The sequence below is a fragment of the Pongo pygmaeus genome, chromosome 19, assembly GCF_028885625.2.
Source record: "Pongo pygmaeus isolate AG05252 chromosome 19, NHGRI_mPonPyg2-v2.0_pri, whole genome shotgun sequence".
In the NCBI taxonomy this organism is placed as follows: Eukaryota; Metazoa; Chordata; class Mammalia; order Primates; family Hominidae; genus Pongo; species Pongo pygmaeus.
The window spans coordinates 58,702,349-58,724,406 of record NC_072392.2 but is presented as its reverse complement, the minus strand read 5'-3'; the positions used below and the strand labels follow the sequence as shown (position 1 = coordinate 58,724,406).

The window sequence follows — 22,058 nt, the reverse complement described above, 5'->3', positions numbered from 1 at the left end:
AACAGAGTGAGACTCGGTCTCAAAAAATAAATAAATAAAATAAATAAATTCTGTTAATCTAAAACTGTTCCAAAATTAAAAGGTCATTAAGAAAACAAAGCTGAGGAGGGGCGTGATAGCTCACACCTGTAATCCCAGCACTTTGGGAGGCCAAGGCGGGTGGATCACAAGGTCAAGAGATCGTGGCCACATCCTGGCCAATATGGTGAAACCCCGTCTCTACTAAAAATACAAAAATCAGCCGGGTGTGGTGGCGCGTGCCTGTAATCTCAGCTACTCCGGAGGCTGAAGCAGGAGAATCACTTGAACCCGGGAGGCAGAGGTTGCAGTGAGCTGGGATTAGCCACTGCACTCCAGCCTGGCAACAGAGCGAGACTCCGTCTGAAAAAAAGAAAAGGTTTAGGCCTGGCGTGGTGGCTCACCCCTGTAATCCCAGCGCTTTGGAAGGCCGAGGCGGGAGGATCACTTGAGGCCAGGAGTTTGAGACCAGCCTGGCCAACGTGGCGAAACTCTGTCTCTACTAAAAATACAAAAATACAAAAATCACTCGGGCTTGGTGGCGGGCGCCTGTAATCCCAGCTACTCGGGAGGCTGAGGCAGGAGAATCCCTTGAACCCAGCTGGCGGAGGTTGCAGTGAGCTGAAATCGTGCCACGGCACTCCAGCCTGGGAGACAGAGAGAGACCCCCATCTCAAAAAAAAACAAATTGGCTTTCTTTTTTTGTTGGGGGTGGGGGTAGGGGTGGTCGGCGGTGGTGGAAGGCATACTTAAGTCTCTCTGTGCTTACTAATTTAAATCTTTCTGACAGATTTCTGGGTCAGTAAGGGTGAGAGCCAGGCTCCAGGCTATAGTGAATTTTCCGAGGAGATTTGTGTAAGTATTCTAATATTTCAACTATGTCATGGATATTTTTAAACTTCAAAATGTGTGAAAATTTAGGAAACAGGAAAAAAAAAAGAATATAACATAATTCAGCCACAGCCACAATGCAGCACCAATATGTATTAGTACACTGATAATTTTAGTACGTTTGGTACATTTGTAAATTTAGAATACCAAATGTAGTGTTTAAATTCTCATCTTGGCCAGGTACTATGGTTCATTCCTATAATCCTAGCACTTTGGGAGGCTGAGGTGAGAAGATAGCTTGAGCCCAAGAGATCGAGAGCAGTCTGGACAACATAGAGAGACCCTGTCTCTAGAAAAAAATGTTAAAATTAGCTGGGCACGGTGGCAAGGACCTGTAGTCCCAGCTACTCAGGAGGCTGAGGTGGGAGAATCCCTTGAGCCAGGGAGATTAAGGCTGCAATGAGCCGTTATTGCTCCAATCTGGGGACAGAGTGAGACCCTGTCTCAAAAAAAAAAAAAAAAAAAAAAAAAAATTCTCCTTTTGACATACTCATAACACTGCAGGTATATTAGTCCATGTTGAAAGTTTATTAGTGCACTTGGAGCTGCATTTCACCCCAGTAACTTGACTGAAAAGTGACATATTTGAAGAAAGAAAGTACTGAATTGATGAGAAGATTTGACCTGGTGACAGGCTGTTATCTGATAAATTTTCTTTCCACTGGCATCTGGACTGTTGGAAATAGACATTTTAATTTTAATTGGTTAATTCAAAAAGCATTTGCCAAGTACTTACTGAGTGTTAAGAATAATACTAGATGTTGGAGAGAGAGACATAATAAACAGTCTCGGGCCAGGCATGATGGCTCACACCTGTAATCTCAGCACTTTGGGAGGCCAAAGCAGGTAGATCACTTGAGGTCAGCAGTTCAAGACCAACCTGGCCAACATGGTGAAACTCGATTTCTGCTAAAAATATAAAAATTAGGGCCAAGCGCAGTGGCTCACACCTGTAATCCCAGCACTTTGGGAGGGTGAGGCAGGCAGATCACCTGAGGTCAGGAGTTCAAGACCAGCCTGGCCAAGATGGTGGAACCCCATCTCTACTAAAAATACAAAAATTATTGAGGCATGGTGGCACGTACCTCTAATGTAGCTACTCAGGAGGCTGAGGCAGGAGAATTGCTTGAACCGAGGCAGAGGTTGCGGTGAGCCAGTATCATGCCACTGCACTCCGTCCTGGGTGACAGAGCAAGACTCCATCTCAAAAAAAAAAAGAAAAGTTTCCATCTCATGGTGATGGAAATGGTTAGACTTGCAAACAAATAATTACAGTATTTTGGAGAAAACACTATAATTGAAGGTTCTGTGAGATGCAATGGAAGCAAAAGGTAGAAGCATTTAACTTTGTCAGGGAAGAAATCTTTTATTAAATTTGTGATATTTAAGATGAAATCTTTTTTTTTTTTTTGATAGAGTTTTGCTCTGTTGCCCGGGGTGGAGTACAGTGGCGTAATCTTGGCTCACTGCAACCTCTGCCTCCTGGGTTCAAGTGATTCTAGTGCCTCAGCCTCCTGGATGAAATCTTAAGAATAAGTTGATATTTACCAGGACAGAAGCAGTAATAGGGCATTGCAGATAGAAACATTATATGGAAAATGGTGGTATTGAAATACCGTGGTCCTTTAAGGACTGTCTTTCATATTTGGAAGAGTAGAGTACATAGAGTAGTAAGAGATAAGTCAGGTAAGTATGAGCTAGAAAATGAGTCTGTGGGCCTCACTTAGTTTATTCTAATGGCCAAAGGGAAGCTATTGAGTTTTAAGCAACAGAATTGTGTGACTGGATTTGTGTTTTTCAGAAAATTCATATGCTAATAGTAGCAGTGCAAGCTCCATTGAAGACTATTATAAGTAGTTCAGGAACAAGATGAGGTCTTGAACTTGTCAGTGAAGTGGGATTAAAGAAGAAGAATGAGATTGGAGAGGTTATGAAATGGAATCAGTAGGGTTAAGTGTCCTAGATTGTTGCAGTTAAGCTCCGTTGCCCCCTCTACTACCCACACCAATTTTTCACACCTACCAATGTCCATATCCTTGGGTAGTCTCCTCACAGACTGACTTAAGTGATTTGCTTTGGCCCTTGGGACAATAGCAATTGTAATGTTAGTAGAGACTTGAAAAATTCTTCTGCATTGGGATTCACACTCTTACTGCTGGCCACCCTTTGCCACAATTTGATTAAATCAAGGCTAGCCTCCTAGAAGATGAGACTACTTTGAGTGTGTCCCTAGCTCTACCAGCCTTCCCAGTTGTCTCAGCATTCTCATTTGAAGCCCCAAACATATGTGTGAGGCCATCCTAGAGTGAGCCAGTCTACACATAGAATTATAGGAAATATAGATTCTTTTCTTTCTTTTTTTTTTGAGACGGAGTCTCGCTCTGTCACCCAGGCTGGAGTGCAGTGGCATGATCTCGGTTCACTGAAACCTCTGCCTCCTGGGTTCAAGCTATTCTCCTGCCTCAGTCTCCCAAGTAGCTGGGACTATAGGCACCTGCCACCATGCCCGGCTAATTTTTGTATTTTAGTAGACACAGGGTTTCACCATGTTGGCCAGGCTGGTCTCGAACTCCTGCCCTTGTGATCTGCCCGCCTTGGCCTCCCAAAGTGCTGGGATTACAGGCATGAGTCACTGCGCCCGGCCTATAGATTATTTTCTTTTAAGCCTCTAGGTGTGGGGCAGTTGGTTTCATAACAAGATTAACTGATAGCCTATTTGACCAAGCATATGGGGCAGGTAAGAGGAATAGTCTAAGACAAATCTTCATTTTTTAGCATGGATAGATGGATAAATCAATATTAGGAAGCTATATTAGAATAAGTAAATTGGTGGCATTACCAGATGAATAGGGAATTTTTTTGAAAGACCAAGTTTGGAGAGATATCAATAAATTTGGCTTGGAAATACTGAGTCTTAGGAGTTCCTGGGAAACACACAGGTGAAGATATCCAGTTGGCAATTTGATATAAGGATCTAGAGACAGAAAATTTGAAGTAAAAGCTGTGGCTTTGAATAACATTGCCCATTCCTCATTTATGCGTTTTCAGAGCCTTTTTTTGTAGATTCTTTGTAGACAGTGTTGTCTACAAATAGAAACAGCTTCTTCCTTTCTGCTGCCTATGCCTTTTATTTCTTGCTTTATTGTATTAACTGTAACTGCCAATTTGATGTTATGAATAAATTAAATAGGAATGGTGACAGTAGACATCCGTGCCGTGCTCCTGATTTTAAGGGGAATACATTCAGCCTTTTACCATTAAGTACGTCAGCTGTAAGTTTTGCTCATTTGTTTGTTTCCTTTTTCCTTTTTTTTTTTTTTTTTTTGAGACAGAGTCTCACTCTGTCGCCCAGGCTGGAGTGCAGTTGTTCCATCTCAGTTCACTGCAACCTTTGCCCCCAGGGTTCTAGCGATTCTCCTGCCTCAGCCTCCTGAGTAGCTGGGATTACAGGTGCCTGCCACCACACCCAGCTAATTTTTTTGTATTTTTAATAGAGACGGGGTTTCTCCATGTTGGCCAGGCTGGTCTCGAGCTCCTGACCTCAGGTGATCCACCCGCCTTGGCCTCCCAAAGTGCTGGGATTACAGGCGTGAGCCACCGCGCCCGGCCTGTTTGTTTCTTTTTTTTGAGCTGGAGTCTTGCTCTGTCGCCCAGGCTAGAAGTGCATTGGTGTGATCTCGGCTCACTGCAATTTCCACCTCCCAGTTACAAGCGATTCTCCAGCCTCAGCCTCCCCAGTAGCTGAGATTACAGGTGTCGGCAACCACACCTGGCTAATTTTGTGTTTTTAGTAGAGATGGGGTTTCACCATGTTGGCCAGGCTGGTCTCGAACTCCTGAGTTCAGGTGATCCGCCTGCCTTGGCTTCCCAAAGTGCTGGGATTACAAGTGTGAGCCACCGTGCTCAGCCTCTAGTTTTTTTTTGTAGGTGTCATCTATCAGGTCCAGTAAATTAATTCCCTTCTACTCCTAGTCTGCTAAGAGTTTTTATCATGAGTGGATACTGAATTTTGACAAATCTTTTTCTGCCTTTATTTAAAAATCATAAAATTTTTCTTATTTAGCCTGTTGATATGGTGAAATTTTCTTTTGTCTTTTTTTTTTTTTTTTTTGGAGATAGAGTCTCCCGCTGTTGCCCAGGCTGGAGTGCAGTGGTGCGATCTTGGCTCACTGCAACCTCTGCCTCCCAGGTTCAAGCGATTCTCATGCCTCAGCCTCCCGAGTAGCTGGGATTACAGGCACGCACCACCACGCCCAGCTAATTTTTGTATTTTTAGTAGAAATGGGGTTTCTCCATGTTGACCAGACTGGTCTCAAACTCCTGGCCTCGAGCAGTCTGACTTCCTTGACCTCCCAAAGTGCTGGGATTACAGGCCTGAGCCACTGCGCCTGGCGATATGGTGAAATTTATCAATTGATTTTTTGTTTGTTTGTTTTTGTTTTTTTGAGATGGAGTCTTAACTCTGTCCGCCAGACTGGAGTGCAGTGGCATGATCTCAGCTCACCACAACCTCCATCTCCCAGGCTCAAGCAATTCTCCTGCCTCAGCCTCCTCGATTACAGGTGATTACACACCTGTAATCACCTCAGTGCTGGGATTACAGGTGTGTGCCACCATGGCTGGCTAATTTTTGTATTTTTAGTAGAGACAGGGTTTCACCATTTTGGCCAGGCTGGTCTCGAACTTTTGACCTCTGGTAATGTACCCTCCTCGGCCTCCCAAAGTGCTGGGATTACAGGCGTGAGCCACTATGCCCAGCCTATCAATTGATTTTTAAATGTTAAGCCAGCCTTGCATTTCAAGGATAAACCCCACTGAGTTGTAGTGTATTACCCTTTTTATATATTGCATTCATTTTACTAATATTTTGTGGAAGATTTTTGCATCTCTGTTTATGGGAGATGCTGGTTTTCTTACAATGTCTTTAACTGTTCTTGATGTCAGGATAATGCTGGCCTGAATTGGAAAATGTTTCCTGTTTGCAGAAGAGATTGTGTTGAATTGGTATCATTTCGTACTTAAATGTTTGGTAGAATTTGCCAGTGAGGCCATCTGGCCTAGAATTTTTTTTTTATGGAAAGGTTGTAAACTACAAATTCCAGTTTCTTTAATCACTATAGAATTATTCAGGTTGTATATTTCTTCTTAAGTCAGCTTGAAGGAATTGGCATAAAGTTGTTCATAATATTCTCTTATTAGCCGTTTAACATCTATAGGCTCTGTATTGACATTAGCACTTTCATTGCTGGTATTGGTAATCTACGTCATCTTTGTTTTTTTCTTGGTCAGTATCACTAAAAGTTTATCTATTTTATTGGCATTTTCAATACAATTTGGTTTCATTTATTTTAGTTTTATTTATTTTCTAATATAAGCATATCGTTTAATTTAATTTGATTAATTTATTTTGAGACAGAGTCTTGCTCTATCACCCAGGCTGGAGTGCAGTGGTGCAGTCTGGGAATCACTGCAGCCTTGAACTCCCAAGCTCAAGTGATCCTCCCTCCTCAGCCTCCCAAGTTTCTGGGACTACATGTGCACGCTGCCACACCCAGCTGAATTCTAAAATTTTCTGTACAGATGGGATGTCACTATGTTGCCCAGGCTGGTCTTGAACTCCTGTGCTCAAGTGATCCTCCCACCTTGATCTCCCAAAGTGCTGGGATTACAGGCATGAGTCACCACACTCAGCCAAGCATATAATTTTATATATGATCCTCCCGCCTCGGCTTCTCAAAGTGCCAAAGTGCTGGGATTACAGACGTGAGCTACTGTGCCTGGCACCTTTGGTATTTTCTATTAGTACAGGTCTGCTGCCAATGAATTATCTTAGTTTTCCTTCATTTGAGAATATCTTTAGTTTTCCCTTCATTAATGAGGGATATTTTCATTGATATCTAATTCCGGGTAGACAGTTTATTTTAGCAATTTAAAGATATTCCACACCGGGCATGGTGGCTCACACCTGTAACCCCAGCATTTTGGGAGGCCGAGGTGGGTGGATCACTTGAGGTCAGGAGTTCTACACCAGCCTGGCCAACATGGTGAAACCCCATCTCTACTAAAAATAAGAAAATTAGCCGGGCATGGTAGCATGCGCCTATATTCCCAGCTACTGTGGAGGCAGAGGTGGGAGAATTGCTTGAACCCAGGATGCAATGAGCCGATATCATGCCACTGCACTTCAGCCTGGGCGGCAGAACGAGACTCCGTCTCAATTAAAAAAAAAAGATATTCCACTGTTTCTACTCCTCAAGGTTTCTAATAAGAAATCCACAGTCACTCAAATCATTGTTCCCCTATATGTAATGTATTTTTTTCTGCAGGTATCTCTCTCTGTTGTAGTATCTGAATAATAGCCACCCAAAGATGTCAAGTTTTAATTCCTGAAACTCATAAATATTATTTTATTTGGAAAAAGGGCCTTTGCTGATGTAATTAAGGATTTTGAGAGGAGTCAGTTACCTTGGGATTTTTCAGGTGGGTTCTGAATACCATCCCAAGTGTCCTTATAAGAGAGAGGCAAAAGAGGCAATAGAGACACAGAAAAGAAAGCCATGTGAAGATGGAGCAGAGAGATATATGGCCATAAGCCAAGGAATGCTGATAGCTGCCAGAAGTTGGAAGAAGGCAAGGAATGGATTCTCCCCTACAGCCTCCAGAGGCAATGCAGCCCTGCCAACACTTTGATTTTAGACTTCTGGCCTATAGAACTGAGAAAGAATAAATTTCTGTCCTTTTCAGCTACTAAGTTTGTGATCACTTGGTGCAGCATTTACAGGAAACAAATACACCTCTCCTTCTAGAACTCCAATTATGTGATCATTAGACCATCTAATATTGCCCCACATGTTCCTGAGGCTCTCGGTTCATTTTCTTTTTAATCTATTTTTCTCTGTTCTTCAGATTGGACAATTTCTCTCTCTTTTTTTTTTTGTTGTTTTTTTGAGATGGAGTTTCGCTCTTGTTGCCCAGGCTGGAGTGCAACGGCGCAATCTTGGCTCATTGCAACCTCTGCCTCCCAGGTTCAAGTGATTCTTCTGCCTCAGCTTCCTGAGTAGCTGGGATTACAGGCGCCCGCCACCGTGCCCGGCTAATTTTTGTATTTTTAGTAGAGACAGGGTTTCTTTTTTTTTTTGGCAGTTTTTACTTTTATTTAAACAGAAAACATGCACACAAGCTATCTACTCATTTTCTTCGCTGCTCAGCCTGGCATTGGGGTTGGTGACTCTGATGGCCAGTTGGGCAGCTCTTTCCACAATGGCTTTGCGGTTCCTGGAGGAAACTTTGTGAGCAATCTCGGCACAGTAAGATTTGTTGCACATCAGCAGCACTTCTAGCTCCTTGTGACGTTGTGGACCAGGAACTTCCGGAAGCCACTGGGCAGCATGTGCTTTGTTTTTTTGTTGCTCCCATAACCAATGTTGGGCATCAAGATCTGGCCCTTGAATCTTCTGTGAACCCTGTTGTCAGTGCCTCTCGGTTTCCGCCAGTTATGCTTAATTTTGACATATCGGTCTGACTGGTGCCGGATGAACTTCTTGGTTCTCTTTTTGATGATCTTGGGCTTCATAAGGGGTCTGAGGGCGGCCATGATGCCGAGGAGGAGATGGCTGCCACCTCCATAGGCAGCACCGAGGAAAAGAGCGAGACAGGGTTTCAACATGTTGACCAGGCTGGTCTCTAACTCCTGACCTCAAGTGATCCACCCACCTTGGCCTCCCAAAGTGCTGGGATTACAGGCATGAGCCACCATGCCTGGCCTGGACAATTTCTCTTGATCCATCTTCACTGACTCTTTCCTCTATTGGTAATCTTTATCCTATTATTGATACCTTCTAGTGAAATTTTTTATTTCAGATATATTTTTCAGTTGTAAACTTTCTGTTTGGTTCCTTTTTATAGTTTTTTCTTCCATTGAGAACTTATATCTTAACATTTACTTCAAGCATGTTCACTTTTATCTTATAGAGCATGTTGGTAATAGCTGTCTTAAAGTCTTTGATAATTCCATCATCTTGGCATTGGTATCTGTTGATTATCTTTTTTGCTTAAGAATGGTCACTTTTTCATGACTCTTTGTATGTTGAATAATACCAGTTTGTATCCTGAACAGTTTGAATATTCCTTTGTGACTCTCTGGGTCCTATTAAAGTCCTCCAGAGAATGCTGATTTTAGTTGTTGTTTTCAGCATTCAGTCATCCTGGTTGGATTGAGACTGCAAGGTCTGTCTTGCTTTTTTTTCTCCCTGTGGATTCCAATGTCAAGACAGTTTTCAAAGCCTGTCCTGTGCTGCTTTAGATCATCCTACATCTATCTGTGCCCTTTGGGGGTTAGACTTGGACTTGTACCTTATGTTGCTGTTCAGTTATCGAGGCTTTTGCTGTGCTGCTTTGGGATATTCTGTGTATATGCACCTCAGGAAGGAGCCCTGGACAGATGCTTGTTCATGCACAGAAGTAGGAGAACCCTTCTCTAGGTCTTCTCTCTGGGATTCTTCTCAACTGCCTGCCTCTGTCCTAGAGCCAGAATGATGGGGCTTCTCAAGGAGGGTTAGTTGCCCATGCCACTGCCACAGCAAGAGAGAGAGGGAAGAAATGGACATTTTACCCTTATAGCTCTGAAACCCAGAGACTCATTTTCTGAGTTCCTTAATCTACACAGACAGGGCTTCTCTGGGAGTTTTAGCTGTCCACACTGCACTGCCACGCCTCATTGTGTGCCTATCCTCAGATCTCTCTCACACACACACACACACACACACACACACACACAGGGAAACTCACTCCCATGTGGGCCCCTTTCTCCAAGTTTGACTCTGCATTTGTTTACTTTTCAGAGTGCACAGGTAGTTGCTTTTTGTATTTATTCTGGAGTGTTTAGTTATAACCAGCAATAGAAATAACCTATAGTGGACTACTCCAACTTGACTGGCACTGGAGTCTTAAAATGTTAATACTTTTTTTTTTTCTTTTTTTGAGACAGGGTCTCACTCTTTTGCCCAGGCTGCAATGCAGTGGTACTATCACTGCAGCCTCAATCTCCCAGGCTCAGGTGATCCTCTAGCTTCAGCCTCCTGAGTAGCTGAGACTGCAGGTGCACACTACTGCATCCACTAATTTATTTTTATTTTTATTTTTATTTTTTGAAATGGAGTTTTGCTCTTGTTGCCCAGGTTAGAGTGCAATGCTGCGATCTCGGCTCACTGCAACCTCCACCTGCTGGGTTCAAGTGATTCTCCTGCCTCAGCCTCCCGAGTAGCTGGGATTACAGGCCCCTGCCACCACACCTGGCTAATTTTTTGTATTTTTAGTACAGACAGGGTTTCACCATGTTGGCCGGGCTGGTCTCAAACTCCTGACCTCAAGTGATCCACCAGCCTCGGCCTCCCAAAGTGCTGGGATTACAGGCGTGAGCCACTGTGCCTGGCCCACTAATTTATTTTTTATAGAGACGGGGTCTTGCTTTGTTGCCCAGGCTGCTCTTGAACTCCTGGCCTCAAGCTATCCCCTCATCTTGGCCTCTCAAAATGTTAGGATTACAGGTGTGAGCCACCACATCCAGCTTATTTCTTAAATGAGTCGTTAAATGTATGTCTCTTTCACTATACTGAATGTCAGCAAGGGACAATTTTGATTTTGTTTATTTTATTTTGTTTTGTTTTGTTGTACTGTATTGTATTGTACTGTATTGTATTGTATTATATGACAGTGTCTCACTCTGTAGCCTCGGCTGGAGTGTAGTGGCGTGATCTCAGCTCACTGCAATCTCCGCCTCCTTGGTTCAAGTGATTCTCCTGCCTCAGCCTCCCAAGTAGCTGGGATTACAGGTGTGTACCACCACGCCCAGCTAATTTTTGTATTTTTAGTAGAGACGAGGTTTTTCCATGTTGGCCAGGCTGGTCTCAAACTCCTGGCCTCAAGTGATCTGCCCGCCTTGGCCTCCCAAAGTGCTGGGATTACAGGCATGAGCCATTGCACCTGGCCTATTACATTTTATTTTTTAAACTTATTTATTTATTTATTTTTTTTTTTTTTTGAGACACAGTCTTGTTCTGTCACCTAGGCTGGAGTGCAATGGTGCGATCTCAGCTCACTGCAACCTCCGCCTCCCAGGTTTAAGCAATTTTCCCGCCTCAGCCTCTCTAGTGGCTGGGATTACAGGCCCCTACCATCATGTCCTGCAAATTTTTGTATTTTTGTAGAGATGGGGTTCCACCATGTTGGCCAGGCTGGTCTTGAACTCCTGACCTCAGGTGATCTTCCCGCCTCGGCCTCCCAAAGTGCTGGGATTACAGGCGTGAGCTACTGAGCCTGGCTTTATTCTTATTTTTATATTTTTGCAACGGAGTCTCACTTTGTGACCCAGGCTGGAGTGCAGTGGTGTGATTTTGGCTCACTGCAACCTCTGCCTCCTGGGTTCAAGTGATTTTCCTGTCTCAGCTTCCCAAGTAGCTGGGATTACGGGCATGTGCCACCACTCCTGGCTAAGTTTTGCATTTTTAGTAAAGACGGGGTTTTGCTATGTTGGTCAGACTGGTCTCAACTCCTAATGTCAGGTGTTCTGCCCGCCTCAGTCTCCCAAAGTGCTAGGATTACAGGCATGAGCCACTGCGCCCGGCCTGGCTTTGTTTATTACTGTATCTAATGCCTAATACAGTTCTTGGCATATACTAAGTGGCCAATAAATATTTATGGAATAAACAAATGAATGGACACTTTTCAAACTTCATCCTGCTTGACATTTTTGCAGCATTCTACGCTATAGATTGTTCCCACCTCCTGGAATCTTTCTTCCCTAAACTTCCATATTCTACTGATTTCCCCACTTCTGTAGGCTTTCTTTACAGGCAAGCTGCTACTTCTTTATGAATCTTACAGCTTCAGATATTGCCGTGAAAATGGGGACACCTACATAGTCACCCACATATGCACAAGTACAAACTTAGAGAATAATAAATGCTCAGTCACCATTTCCTCATCGGAGAAGACAGTGGATACAGTCATCCCTTAGTATCTCTAGGGAATTGGTTCCAGGATCCTATGTGGACACCAAAATCCATGGATGCTCAGGTCCCTTATATACAATGATGCAGTATTTGCATATAATCTATGCATACCCGTATGCTTTAAATCATCTTAGATTACTTAAAATATTTAATACAATGCAATTGTTATATAAATATTAATTGTACTATTATTACTTAGGGAATAATAAGAAAAAAAAGTCTATACATGTTTAGTTCAGACACAACCATCCTTTTATCCTCCCCCCCAGCATTTTTTTTTTTTTTGAGGTGGATTCTCACTCTGTCACAAGGCTGGAGTGCAGTGGCGTGATCTCGGCTCAGTACAACTTCTGCCTCCCAGGTTCAAGTGATTCTCCTGCCTCAGCCTCCTGAGTAGCCGAGATTACAGGTGTGTGCCACCATTCTCAGCTAGTTTTTGTATTTTTAGTAGAGACTGGGTTTCACCATATTGGCCAGGCTGGTCTCGAACTCCTGACCTCAAGTGATCCGCCCACCTCGGCCTCCCAAAGTGAGCCACCATGCCCGGCCTGCCCCTGAATATTTTCAGTCCTTGGTTGGCTGAATCCACAGATGCAGAAACCACAGATGTGGAACCCATGGATACAAAGGGCTATTTGTGGCCAGGTGCGGTGGCTCACACCTGTAATCCGAACACTTTGGGAGGCCACAGTGGGAGGATTGGTTGAGCTCAGGAGTTTGAGAGTAGTCTGGGCAACATGGTAAAAGCCCATCTCTACTAAAAATACAAAAATTAGCCGGGCATGGTGGCACACACCTGTGGTCCCAAGCTACTCAGGAGGCTGAGGCATGAGAATCACTTGAATCCAGGAGGCAAAGGTTGCAGTGAGCCTATATTGCATCACTGCACTTCATCCTGGGCAACAGAGTGAGACCCTGTCTCAAACAAAACAAAACACCAACAGGCTGAGCACGGGGGCTCACACCTGTAATCCCAATGCTTTGGGAGGCTGAGGCAGGTGGACCACTTGAGCCCAGGAGTTTGAGACCAGCCTGGCCAACATGTCAAAACCCCATCTCTACTAAAAAGAAAAAAATAAATAATAATAATAATAATACAAAACTTAGCCGGGTATGGTGGCAGGCGCCTGTAATCCCAGTTATTCAGGAGGCTGAGGCAGGAGAATCATTTGAACCAGGGAGGCAGAGGTTGCAGTGAGCCGAGGTCATGCCACTGCACTCCAGCCTGGGTGACACAGCAAAACTCTGTCTCAAAAAAAAAAAAAAAGCCAAAACACCAGTGGGCTTTTCGTTAACTACATAGTGGTTCTTCTTTGTTGTTCTCCTATTGCCTATTATTATTGAATCCCAAGTCTTCTAGGTCCTCTTTTTACCAGCTTCTTAGCTAATCATTATATTCCTACACAAATTCTTGTTAAGATACAATTTTCATAAGTTAAAAACTTGTCTCTTACGCAAATATGAACAGAAAATAAGTCAGGCCAGGTGCGATGACTCACGTCTGTAATCCCAGCACTTTGGGAGCCCAAGGCCAGAGGATCTGTTGAGTCCAGGAGTTTGAGACAACCCTGGCCAACATGGTTAAACTCCCGTCTCTATTAAGAATACAAAAATTAGCCAGGCGTGGTGGTGCACACCTGTAATCCCAGCTACATGGGAAACTGAAGCAGGAGGATCACTTGAACTGAAGAGGCGGAGGTTGCAGTGAGCTAAGATCACACCACTGCACTTCAGCCTGGGCGACAGAGCGAGACTCCCTCTCACAAAAAAAAAAAAAAAAAAAAAGAAAATCAAATTACGATGCACACACCTAATAATCAGACAATTCCCAGAGAGTCTAAACAGCATTCTGCATTCCATGGAAAAGACTCAGTCATCTCTTCTGCTCATTTCCAAATTTTGGATATTATTTTATTAATATTATTTTAAACTTTTATTACTATTATTATTATTATTACTATTATTATTTTGAGACAGGGTCTCACTCTGTCGCCCAGGCTGGAGTGCAGTGGCATGATGATGGCTCACTGCAGACTCAACCTCCAGGGCTCAAGTGATCCTCCCACCTCAGCCTCCCAAGTAGCTGGGACCACAGGCGTGCACCACCATGCCTGGCTAATTTTTTGATTTTTTGTAGCTCGGGGTCTTTCTGTGTTGCCCAGGCTGGTCTCAAATTCATGGGCTCAAGTGATCCTCCTGCCTCGGCCTCCCAGAGTTCTAGGACTACAGGCGGGAGCCACAGCACCTGGCCAATTTTCTTAATATTCTTCACCCAGATAGGAAAATTTTACTTTCTCTTTTTCTTTGTACTGGTCTCTCTTTCCTCATAGAATGTTTTTTCCTCTCTTCCTGCCCAGGTACGTCCCTTACTTTCTTTACATCTGGCCCCAGCTTGCTTCCTTTTAACACAAATTTCTGTTTCCTTCCTCTTTCATCCTTACATGAAACAGCTGATGGCCCAGGTATTCATTCCTGAAACATTTGAGGAGTAACTTGGAGTGTTAATTTTTCTTTTCTTTCCTTTTCTTTTTTTTTGAGATGGAGTCTCGCTCTGTCGCCCAGGCTGGAGTGCAGTGGCATGATCTCTGCCCACCGCAACCTCCACCTGCAGGATTGAAGCGATTCTCCTGCCTCAGCCTCCCAAGTAGCTGGGATTACAGGTGCCTGGCACTATGCCCGGCTAATTTTTGTATTTTTGGTAGAGACGGGGTTACATCGTGTCGGCCAGCCTGGTCTTGAACTCCTGACCTCATGATCCACCCGTCTCGGCCTCCTAAAGTGCTGGGATTACAGGCATGAGCCACCGCGCCCAGCCTGGAGTGTTAATTTTTCATTTAGAGGATAATAAAATGGTATTATTTTTATTAAAAATGGCCTTCAGTAGTTTGGCTTTCCCCCCCGCCGCCCCAGTTCTCATTTGGTTTAAATGGTTTGGCATACTTATATTATATTCCTAGTTTCATTCTAACTTCCATGAGGGGAGAAAATACATTTTTTTTTTTGAGACAGAGTTTTCGCTTTTGTCACCCAGGCTGGAGTGCAGTGATGCAATCCTGGCTCACTGCACCCTCTGCCTCCCAGGTTCAAGCAATTCTTCCTGCCCCAGCCTCCCGTGTAGCTGGGATTACAGGTGCCTGCCATCACACTTGGCTAATTTTTGTATTTTTCGTAAAGATGGGGTTTCACCATGTTGGCCAGGTTGGTCTCAAACTCCTGACCTCAAGTGATCCGCCTACCTCGGCCTCTTAAAGTCCTGGGATAACAGGCGTGAGCCACCTCGCTGGGCCAAAAATACAATTAATCTTTTTTAATTTATTTATAGAAAGTGTATCCTCTAATTCAGCCATGGTATATAGCACTTATGCTACCACTGTGCTTACCCATAGCTGTGGTAGATACAATTGATATCAGAGTCACTCTGGATCAGCCTGGACTCTGCCTCATATTCCTTCTCAACAGAGAATTCCAGGCATCCACTCTCAGTCAATTAAAGTTGACACAAGATGGACATGTTTTATTAATAACTGAGTGTTTTAAAGAAATATGTCACTCAGGTGTGGTGGCTCACGCCTGTAATCCCAGCACTTTGGAGGCTGAGGCAGGAGAATCGCTTGAACCCAGGGGTTCAAGACCAGCATGGGCAACATGGCAAAACCCTGTCTCTACAAGAAATTTTACAATTAGCCAGGCATGGTGGCATGTGCCTGTATTCCAGCTACTCAGGAGGCTGAGGTGGGAGGATCACCTGAGCCCAGGAGGTTGAGGCTGCAGTGAGCTGAGATTGCACCCTGCACTCCAGCCTGGGTGACAGAGATCCTGTCTCAAGAAAAAATAAATAAATAAAAATTATAAAAAAGAAAGTGATGTTTAAGTAAGATCAATCAGAAATTATTGTATGGGCTTATTCATATATATGTGAGTATAGGGAGACAACTGTGGTCTCTCTCCCAAATGTCTTTTGGGAATTGTTCTAAAATAATTTATTGTATGGGGTTGATTATAATCTCACAAAGTATGTTTCCTTTGCTTTTTTTTCTTTTTTTTTTTTTTTGAGACAGGGTCTTCCTGCGTTCGCAGGCTGGAGTATAACGGCGTAATCATGGCTCACTGCAACCTCTGCCTCTTGGGCCCAAGCAGTCTCCCACCTCAGCCTTCCTAGTAGCTGGGACTGCAGGCACACACCACCACACCTGGCTAATTTTAAATTTTTTTGTAGAAACGGAGTCAGCCCAGGCTGATTGGTGACAGCCCAGGTTGGTCTTGAACTCCTGGGCTCAAGTGATCTTCCCACCTCAGCCTCTCAAAGTGATGGGATTGGGGGAGTTAACCACCAAGTCCAGCCTCTTTTGCTTTTTTTTGTACCCCCAAATCCAAGCAAATTAAGGTAGATACATTTCTTATATAAAAATGAATTTACACCATGTGGCCCAGTGGTTCACCTTCTGGAAAATAAAGACCCATTTTTCAGTACATTGTTTTGAATGTGTCCACATTTGATCCTAAAGTAATGTACTTTATTTTTTAAAAATTATTACTATTATTTCTTTAAAAAGACATTTATGGCTGGGCACGGTGGCTCACACCTGTAATCCCAGCACTTTGGCAGGGCAAGGCAGACGGATCACCAGGTCAGGAGTTCGAGACCAGCCTGGCCAACATGGTGAAACCCTGTCTCTACTAAAAATACAAAAATGGGCTGGGCATGGTGGTGTGCCCCTGTAGTCCCAGCTACTTGGTAGGCTGAGGCAGAAGAATCGCTTGAACCCAGGAGGCGGAGGTTGCAGTGAGCCAAGATTGTACCACCGCACTCCAGCTTGGGCGACAGAGCAAGATTCCATCTCAAAAAAAAAACAAAAAACAAAAAAAAGACACTTATTTAGCATCACGATCAGACTATTGCATTTAGCAATGAACAGCATGGGTGCAAAAAAAATCTACATTAAAACCCATTCCAACATCCCTTTGTTGGAATGCTTTACACTTTCCACAGAAGAGAAACTAATAATCTGTTACACAATTAGTCACAAATACAGTCTTTGAGTTTTTTGCCCACACACGAGTATTTTTCTAAAATATGTCTTCTTTGTAGCAGTTTTGCCCTGCCACCACTGTGCTTGGCTGAGTTCACAAATCTGTCATAACCTGTAGCTTCCCTGTCACTTTTCTGTCTCTCCTCTCCTGCTAAACTTTCTTCCCTAATTAAAATCTTCTGCCATTGCCATAGCTACTGCTGCTACTGGAACCTCCATAGCCACCTTGGTTTCATGGTTTGGCAAAGTATTGGCCTGTACCACCATCGGGGCCAGAGCTTCTGCCTCCAAAGATTCCTCCCTTCTTGGGTCCCAAATTTGAAGACTAATTGTTGTAATTGCCAAAATAATTGTAGCTTCCACCACCTCCAAAATTGCTTCCATCATTACCAAATCCATTATAGCCATCCCCACTGTCACCATATCCACCACCACCAAAGCTGCCACCAAAGCCACCATGACCACTGAAGTTTCCTCCACGACCAAAGTTGTCATTCCCTCTGAAACCACTTTCACAACCACCACCAAAGTTTCAAGAACCACTTTGACCTTTTCGGCTGGATGAAGCACTAGCCATCTCTTGCTTTGACAGGGCTTTCCTAACTTCACAGTTGTGGCCATTCATAGTATGGTATTTCTGAATGACAGTCTTATCCACGGAGTCATGGTTATCAAAGGTTACAGAGGCAAAGCCCCTTTTCTTGCCACTGCCTCAGTCAGTCATGATTTCAATCACTTCAAATTTTTCGTACTGTTCAAAATAATCTCTTGGCCGGGCGCGGTGGCTCACACTTGTAATCCCAGCACTTTGGGAGGCTGAGGCGGGTGAGTCATGAGGTCAAGAGATTGAGACCATCCTGGCCAACATGGTGAAACCCCGTCTCTAATAAAAATACAAAAGTTAGCTGGGCGTGGTGGTATGTGCCTGTAGTCCCAGCTACTTGGGAGGCTGAGGCAGGGAGAATCGCTTGAACCCGGCAGGCAGAGGTGGCAGTGAGCCGAGATCGCAGCACTGCACTCCAGCCTGGGCAACAGAGTGAGACTCTGTCTGAAAAAAAAAACTCTTGTGAGTGGAGATCGCGCCACTGCACTCCAGCCTGGGCAACAGAGCGAGACTCTGTCTCAAAAAAAAAAAAAAAAAAAACTCCTAGGTGATGTTCTTCAGTGTCATCTTTAGTGCCACCAACAAATATCTTTTTCACAGTTAAGTGGGTACCTGGTCTTTGAGAATCTTCTCTTGAGACAGCTCTCTTTGTTTCCACAACTCTTCCATCCACCTTATGTGGCCTTGCATTCATGGCTGCATTTCCTTCCTCCACAGTGGCATACGTGACAAACCCACAGCCCCTGGAGCACTTGGTGTTTGGATGTCTCATGACCACACAGTCCGTGAGCATTCCCATTGCTCAAAATGGCTCCTCAGGCTCCCATCAGTTGTTTCAAAGCTCAACTGTCTAATGAAGAGCTTCCTAAGTTGTTCGGGCTCTTTATGAGACTCTGACTTATACATGACGGCAGGGAGAAGAGAGACTTTAACGATGCTTCCTTGGCAGTGTCCCTGGGCAGAAAGCTATTTTTTTATTTTTTTGAGATGGAGTCTCATTCTGTCTTCCAGGCTGGAGTGCAGTGGCACCATCTCAACTCACTGCAACCTCCACCTCCTGGGTTCAAGCGATTCTCCTGCCTCAGCCTCCTGAGTAGCTGGGACTACAGGCGTGTGCCACCACACCTGGCTAATTTTTGTATTTTTAGTAGAGATGGTGTTTCACCATATTGGCCAGGCTGGTCTCGAACTCCTGACCTCAGGTGGTCCACCTGCCTCAGCCTCCCAAAGTGCTGGGATTACAGGTGTGAGCCACCGCGCCCAACCAGTAATGTACTTTAGATTGGCAAATTGTTTGGAATCTTAAATTCAGTCATTAAATCTAGAGAGTTTTGACATAGACCAAAGAGGGTTCCAAAACAAATTAGTCCCCCCTTTTCTTGTAGAAGTTTATAATAAGCTTTAGATGTACCTTATGTCCAAAGAAAGCACTTGGTGTTTTATACAGTGTAGTATCAAAACATGGATAAGGGGCCAGGCGCGGTGGCTGACACCTGTAATCCCAGCACTTTGGGAGGCCGAGGCGGGTGGATCACGAGGTCAGGAGATCAAGACCATCCTGGCTAACACGGTGAAACCCCATGTCTACTAAAAATACAAAAAAATTAGCTGGGCGTTGTGGCGAGCACCTGTAGTCCCAACTACTTGGGAGGCTGAGGCAGGAGAATGGCATGAATCCCGGAGGCAGAGCTTGCAGTGAGCCAAGATTGCGCCACTGCACTCCAGGCTGGGCAACAGAGCAAGACTCCATCTCAAAAAAAGAAAAAAAAAACACCGATAAGGAGACAGGATTTATTGGCTTAATGTTCTCTTCAGAGCTCTTGATATTCACGTAGCATAATTATTAAAAACATGGACTCTGTTGCCAAACTTTCTTGAGTTTAGCTTGGAGAGACTAACCTTGCCCTGTCTCAGTGTCCTCATCTTAATGGGGTTGTGGTGGTGAAGACTTTTTATTTATTTATATAACTGTGAGGAATATGCACATTCATATGCACATACATGTATTTACGTATGTATATATGAAACCGACCCCATAGTCCCATAGAAGTTTTTTGGGATAAACAGAGAAATTGCCCCTTCTTGTGCTGGCTTAGTCAGCACATATACTAAAACTGGAACAACAACAGAAAAATAAACTGACCTTCTGGTCTTAAACTTGAAACTTACACTTGTTTTATTTTATTTTATTTATTTATTTATTTATTTAACTTTTCTTAGATGGAGTCTCACTGTGTTGCCCAGGCTGGAGTACAGTGGCGCCACCTTGGCTGACTGCAACTTCTGGCTCCCAGATTCAAGTGATTCTCCTGCCTCAGCCTCCCGATAGCTGGGACTACAGGTGTGCATCACCACGCCCAGCTAATTTTTTTTTGTATTTTTTTTAGTAGAGACAGGGTTTCACCATGTTGGCCAGGCTGGTCTCGAACTCCTGACCTCAGGTAATCCGCCCGCCTCAGCCTCCCAAAGTGCTGGGATTACAGGCATGAGCCACCATGCCTGGCCACATTTGTTTTATCTGAGTTCTTTCCTCAAAAAACTACCTTTAGACCTCTCAAAAAAATTATCAAAGAACTGAAACTCACCAGGTCACCACATCCACACAATGAGATTTGGGGACCCCTCATTCATCATGATTGCTGCCTTGCTCCTCCCCAGCTCTTGTTCTCTCTTTTTTTTTTTTCAGACGGAGTCTCACTCTTGTTGCTCAGGCTAGAGTGCAATGGTGTGATCTCAGCTCACTGCAACCTCCGCCTCCCAGTTTCAAGTGATTCTCCTGCCTCAGCCTCTCAAGTAGCTGGGATTACAGGCGCTGCCACACCCGGCTAATTTTTTTATTTTTAGTAAAAACAGGGTTTCACTATGTTGGCCAGGCTGGTCTTGAACTCCTGACCTCAGGTGATGTGCCTGTCTCGGCCTCCCAAAAGTGCTGGTATTACAGGCATGAGCCACCGTGCCCAGCCTCTCGTTTTCTTATACACTGTTACATTTCTTTTCTGCTACATAAACCCCTAGTTAGTCGGGGAGTTGGATTTGAGATTGAGCTCCCAATTCCTCTGCTGCAGCACCCAGTTAAAGCCTTCTTCCTTGGCAGTAATCGTGGTTTCAGTGATTGGCTTTCTGTGCAGAGAGCAGCAGGACCTAGACCAAACCCCTGATGTTTTGGTAACACATACACTCTCATGCAGAGCATTTAGAATAGTCTAAGGACATGGTAAGCACTGTACATGTTAATTATTACTTATCTTTACAAATCAACCTTAATATTGTCCTGGTACGGTAGCTCACGCCTGTAATCCCAGCACTTTGGGAGGCTGAGGTGGGTGGATCACTTGCGGCCAGGAGTTTGAGACCAGCCTGGCCAACATGGTGAAACCCCATCTCTACTAAAAATACAAAAATTAGTTGGGCCTCCTGGCGGGCGCCTGTAATCCCAGCTACTTGGGAGGCTGAGGCAGGAGAATCACTTGAACCTGGAAGGCAGAGGTTGCAGTGAGCCGAGATCGCACCACTGCACTCCATCCTGGGTGACAGAATAAGGCTTCATCTCAAAAACAAACAAACAAACTTTAATATTGTTCCTTAAATATTTACCAGTTCTGGTTCATGGATCTTTTATCATGAAAGAGTATTACAATTTATTTAAAATGTTTATATCATAATTACATAAATTTTTTGTTCTTTTTGTAAATAGGTTTCTTGACCTATAAACAGAACTGTTTGCTCAAGAGAAGAAACTTCCGGCCAGGCACGGTGGCTCATGCCTGTTATCCCAGCACTTTGGGAAGCCGAGGCAGGCAGATCACCTGAGGTCAGGAGTTTGAGACCAGCTTGGCCAACATGGCTAAACCCCATCTCTACTAAAAATACAAAATTAGCTAGGCATGGTGGCGCGCGCTTGTAATCCCAGCTACTCAGGAGGCTGAGGCAGGAGAATCACTTGAACCTGGGAGGTGGAGACTGCAGTGAGCCAAGGCTGTGCCACTGCACTCCATGCTGGGTGACAGAGGGAGACTGTCTAAAAAAAAAGAAATGAAAAGAAACTTCCAATTTTCCAATTTGTTTAGATCCAGGAATAGACCAATTTGAAAAATCTTAAAATAATATTAACTACTTAGGCCATAGTATTCTTCATAAAATGGCTGTAAGAGGCAGCAATACTAAGAGAAACATGAATTTATGAACATAAGTCCTGCTTTTTTCCTTCTCAGTTTGATTTAAATTTAATATCCTCCCACAATGGAAAATGATTTACAATAAAGAGATAAACTGGAAAGAATAAGAAAATGGAAACAAGATGTCATTTCTTTTTACTACCCAACAGATTTACCATATGTTTTAAAATGATGTTTGGCCATCTACAGTAAATGAAACAAAATGCTTTTTAAAATAATGTAACACTTTATTTTTACTACCAAACTCTCCCTGTCTTGTGAAATATTCATCTTACTAAGCAAAGGTTTATTTAAGCTCCACTTACATCTATGTTGTTTTTAGCTCATTTCC

General features: G+C 43.9%; 1 protein-coding gene and 2 pseudogenes across 6 annotated transcripts in view; 1 reads left to right on the top strand and 2 right to left on the bottom strand.

Moving 5' to 3' along the window:
- Window positions 1-22,058, top strand: part of LOC134737580 (ribosome-binding ATPase YchF-like) — a 48,837-nt gene that overhangs the window by 802 nt on the left and 25,977 nt on the right. For 5 of the 6 annotated variants that reach the window (XR_010124542.1, XR_010124541.1, XR_010124544.1 and 2 more), the window contains exon 2: window positions 809-873. Coding sequence is in view for 1 of the 6 variants with exons in the window: in XM_063655640.1 (XP_063511710.1) it covers window positions 809-873 (65 nt within the window). In the remaining 5 variants the exon portion in view is untranslated. Of the gene's footprint in view, window positions 1-808; window positions 874-21,246; window positions 21,364-22,058 lie in introns of those variants that run through there. The other variant, XR_010124543.1, reaches the window with a different exon arrangement.
- Window positions 8,094-8,543, bottom strand: LOC129017081 (large ribosomal subunit protein eL32-like; annotated as a pseudogene).
- On the bottom strand, window positions 17,118-18,458 carry LOC129017080 (heterogeneous nuclear ribonucleoprotein A1-like; annotated as a pseudogene).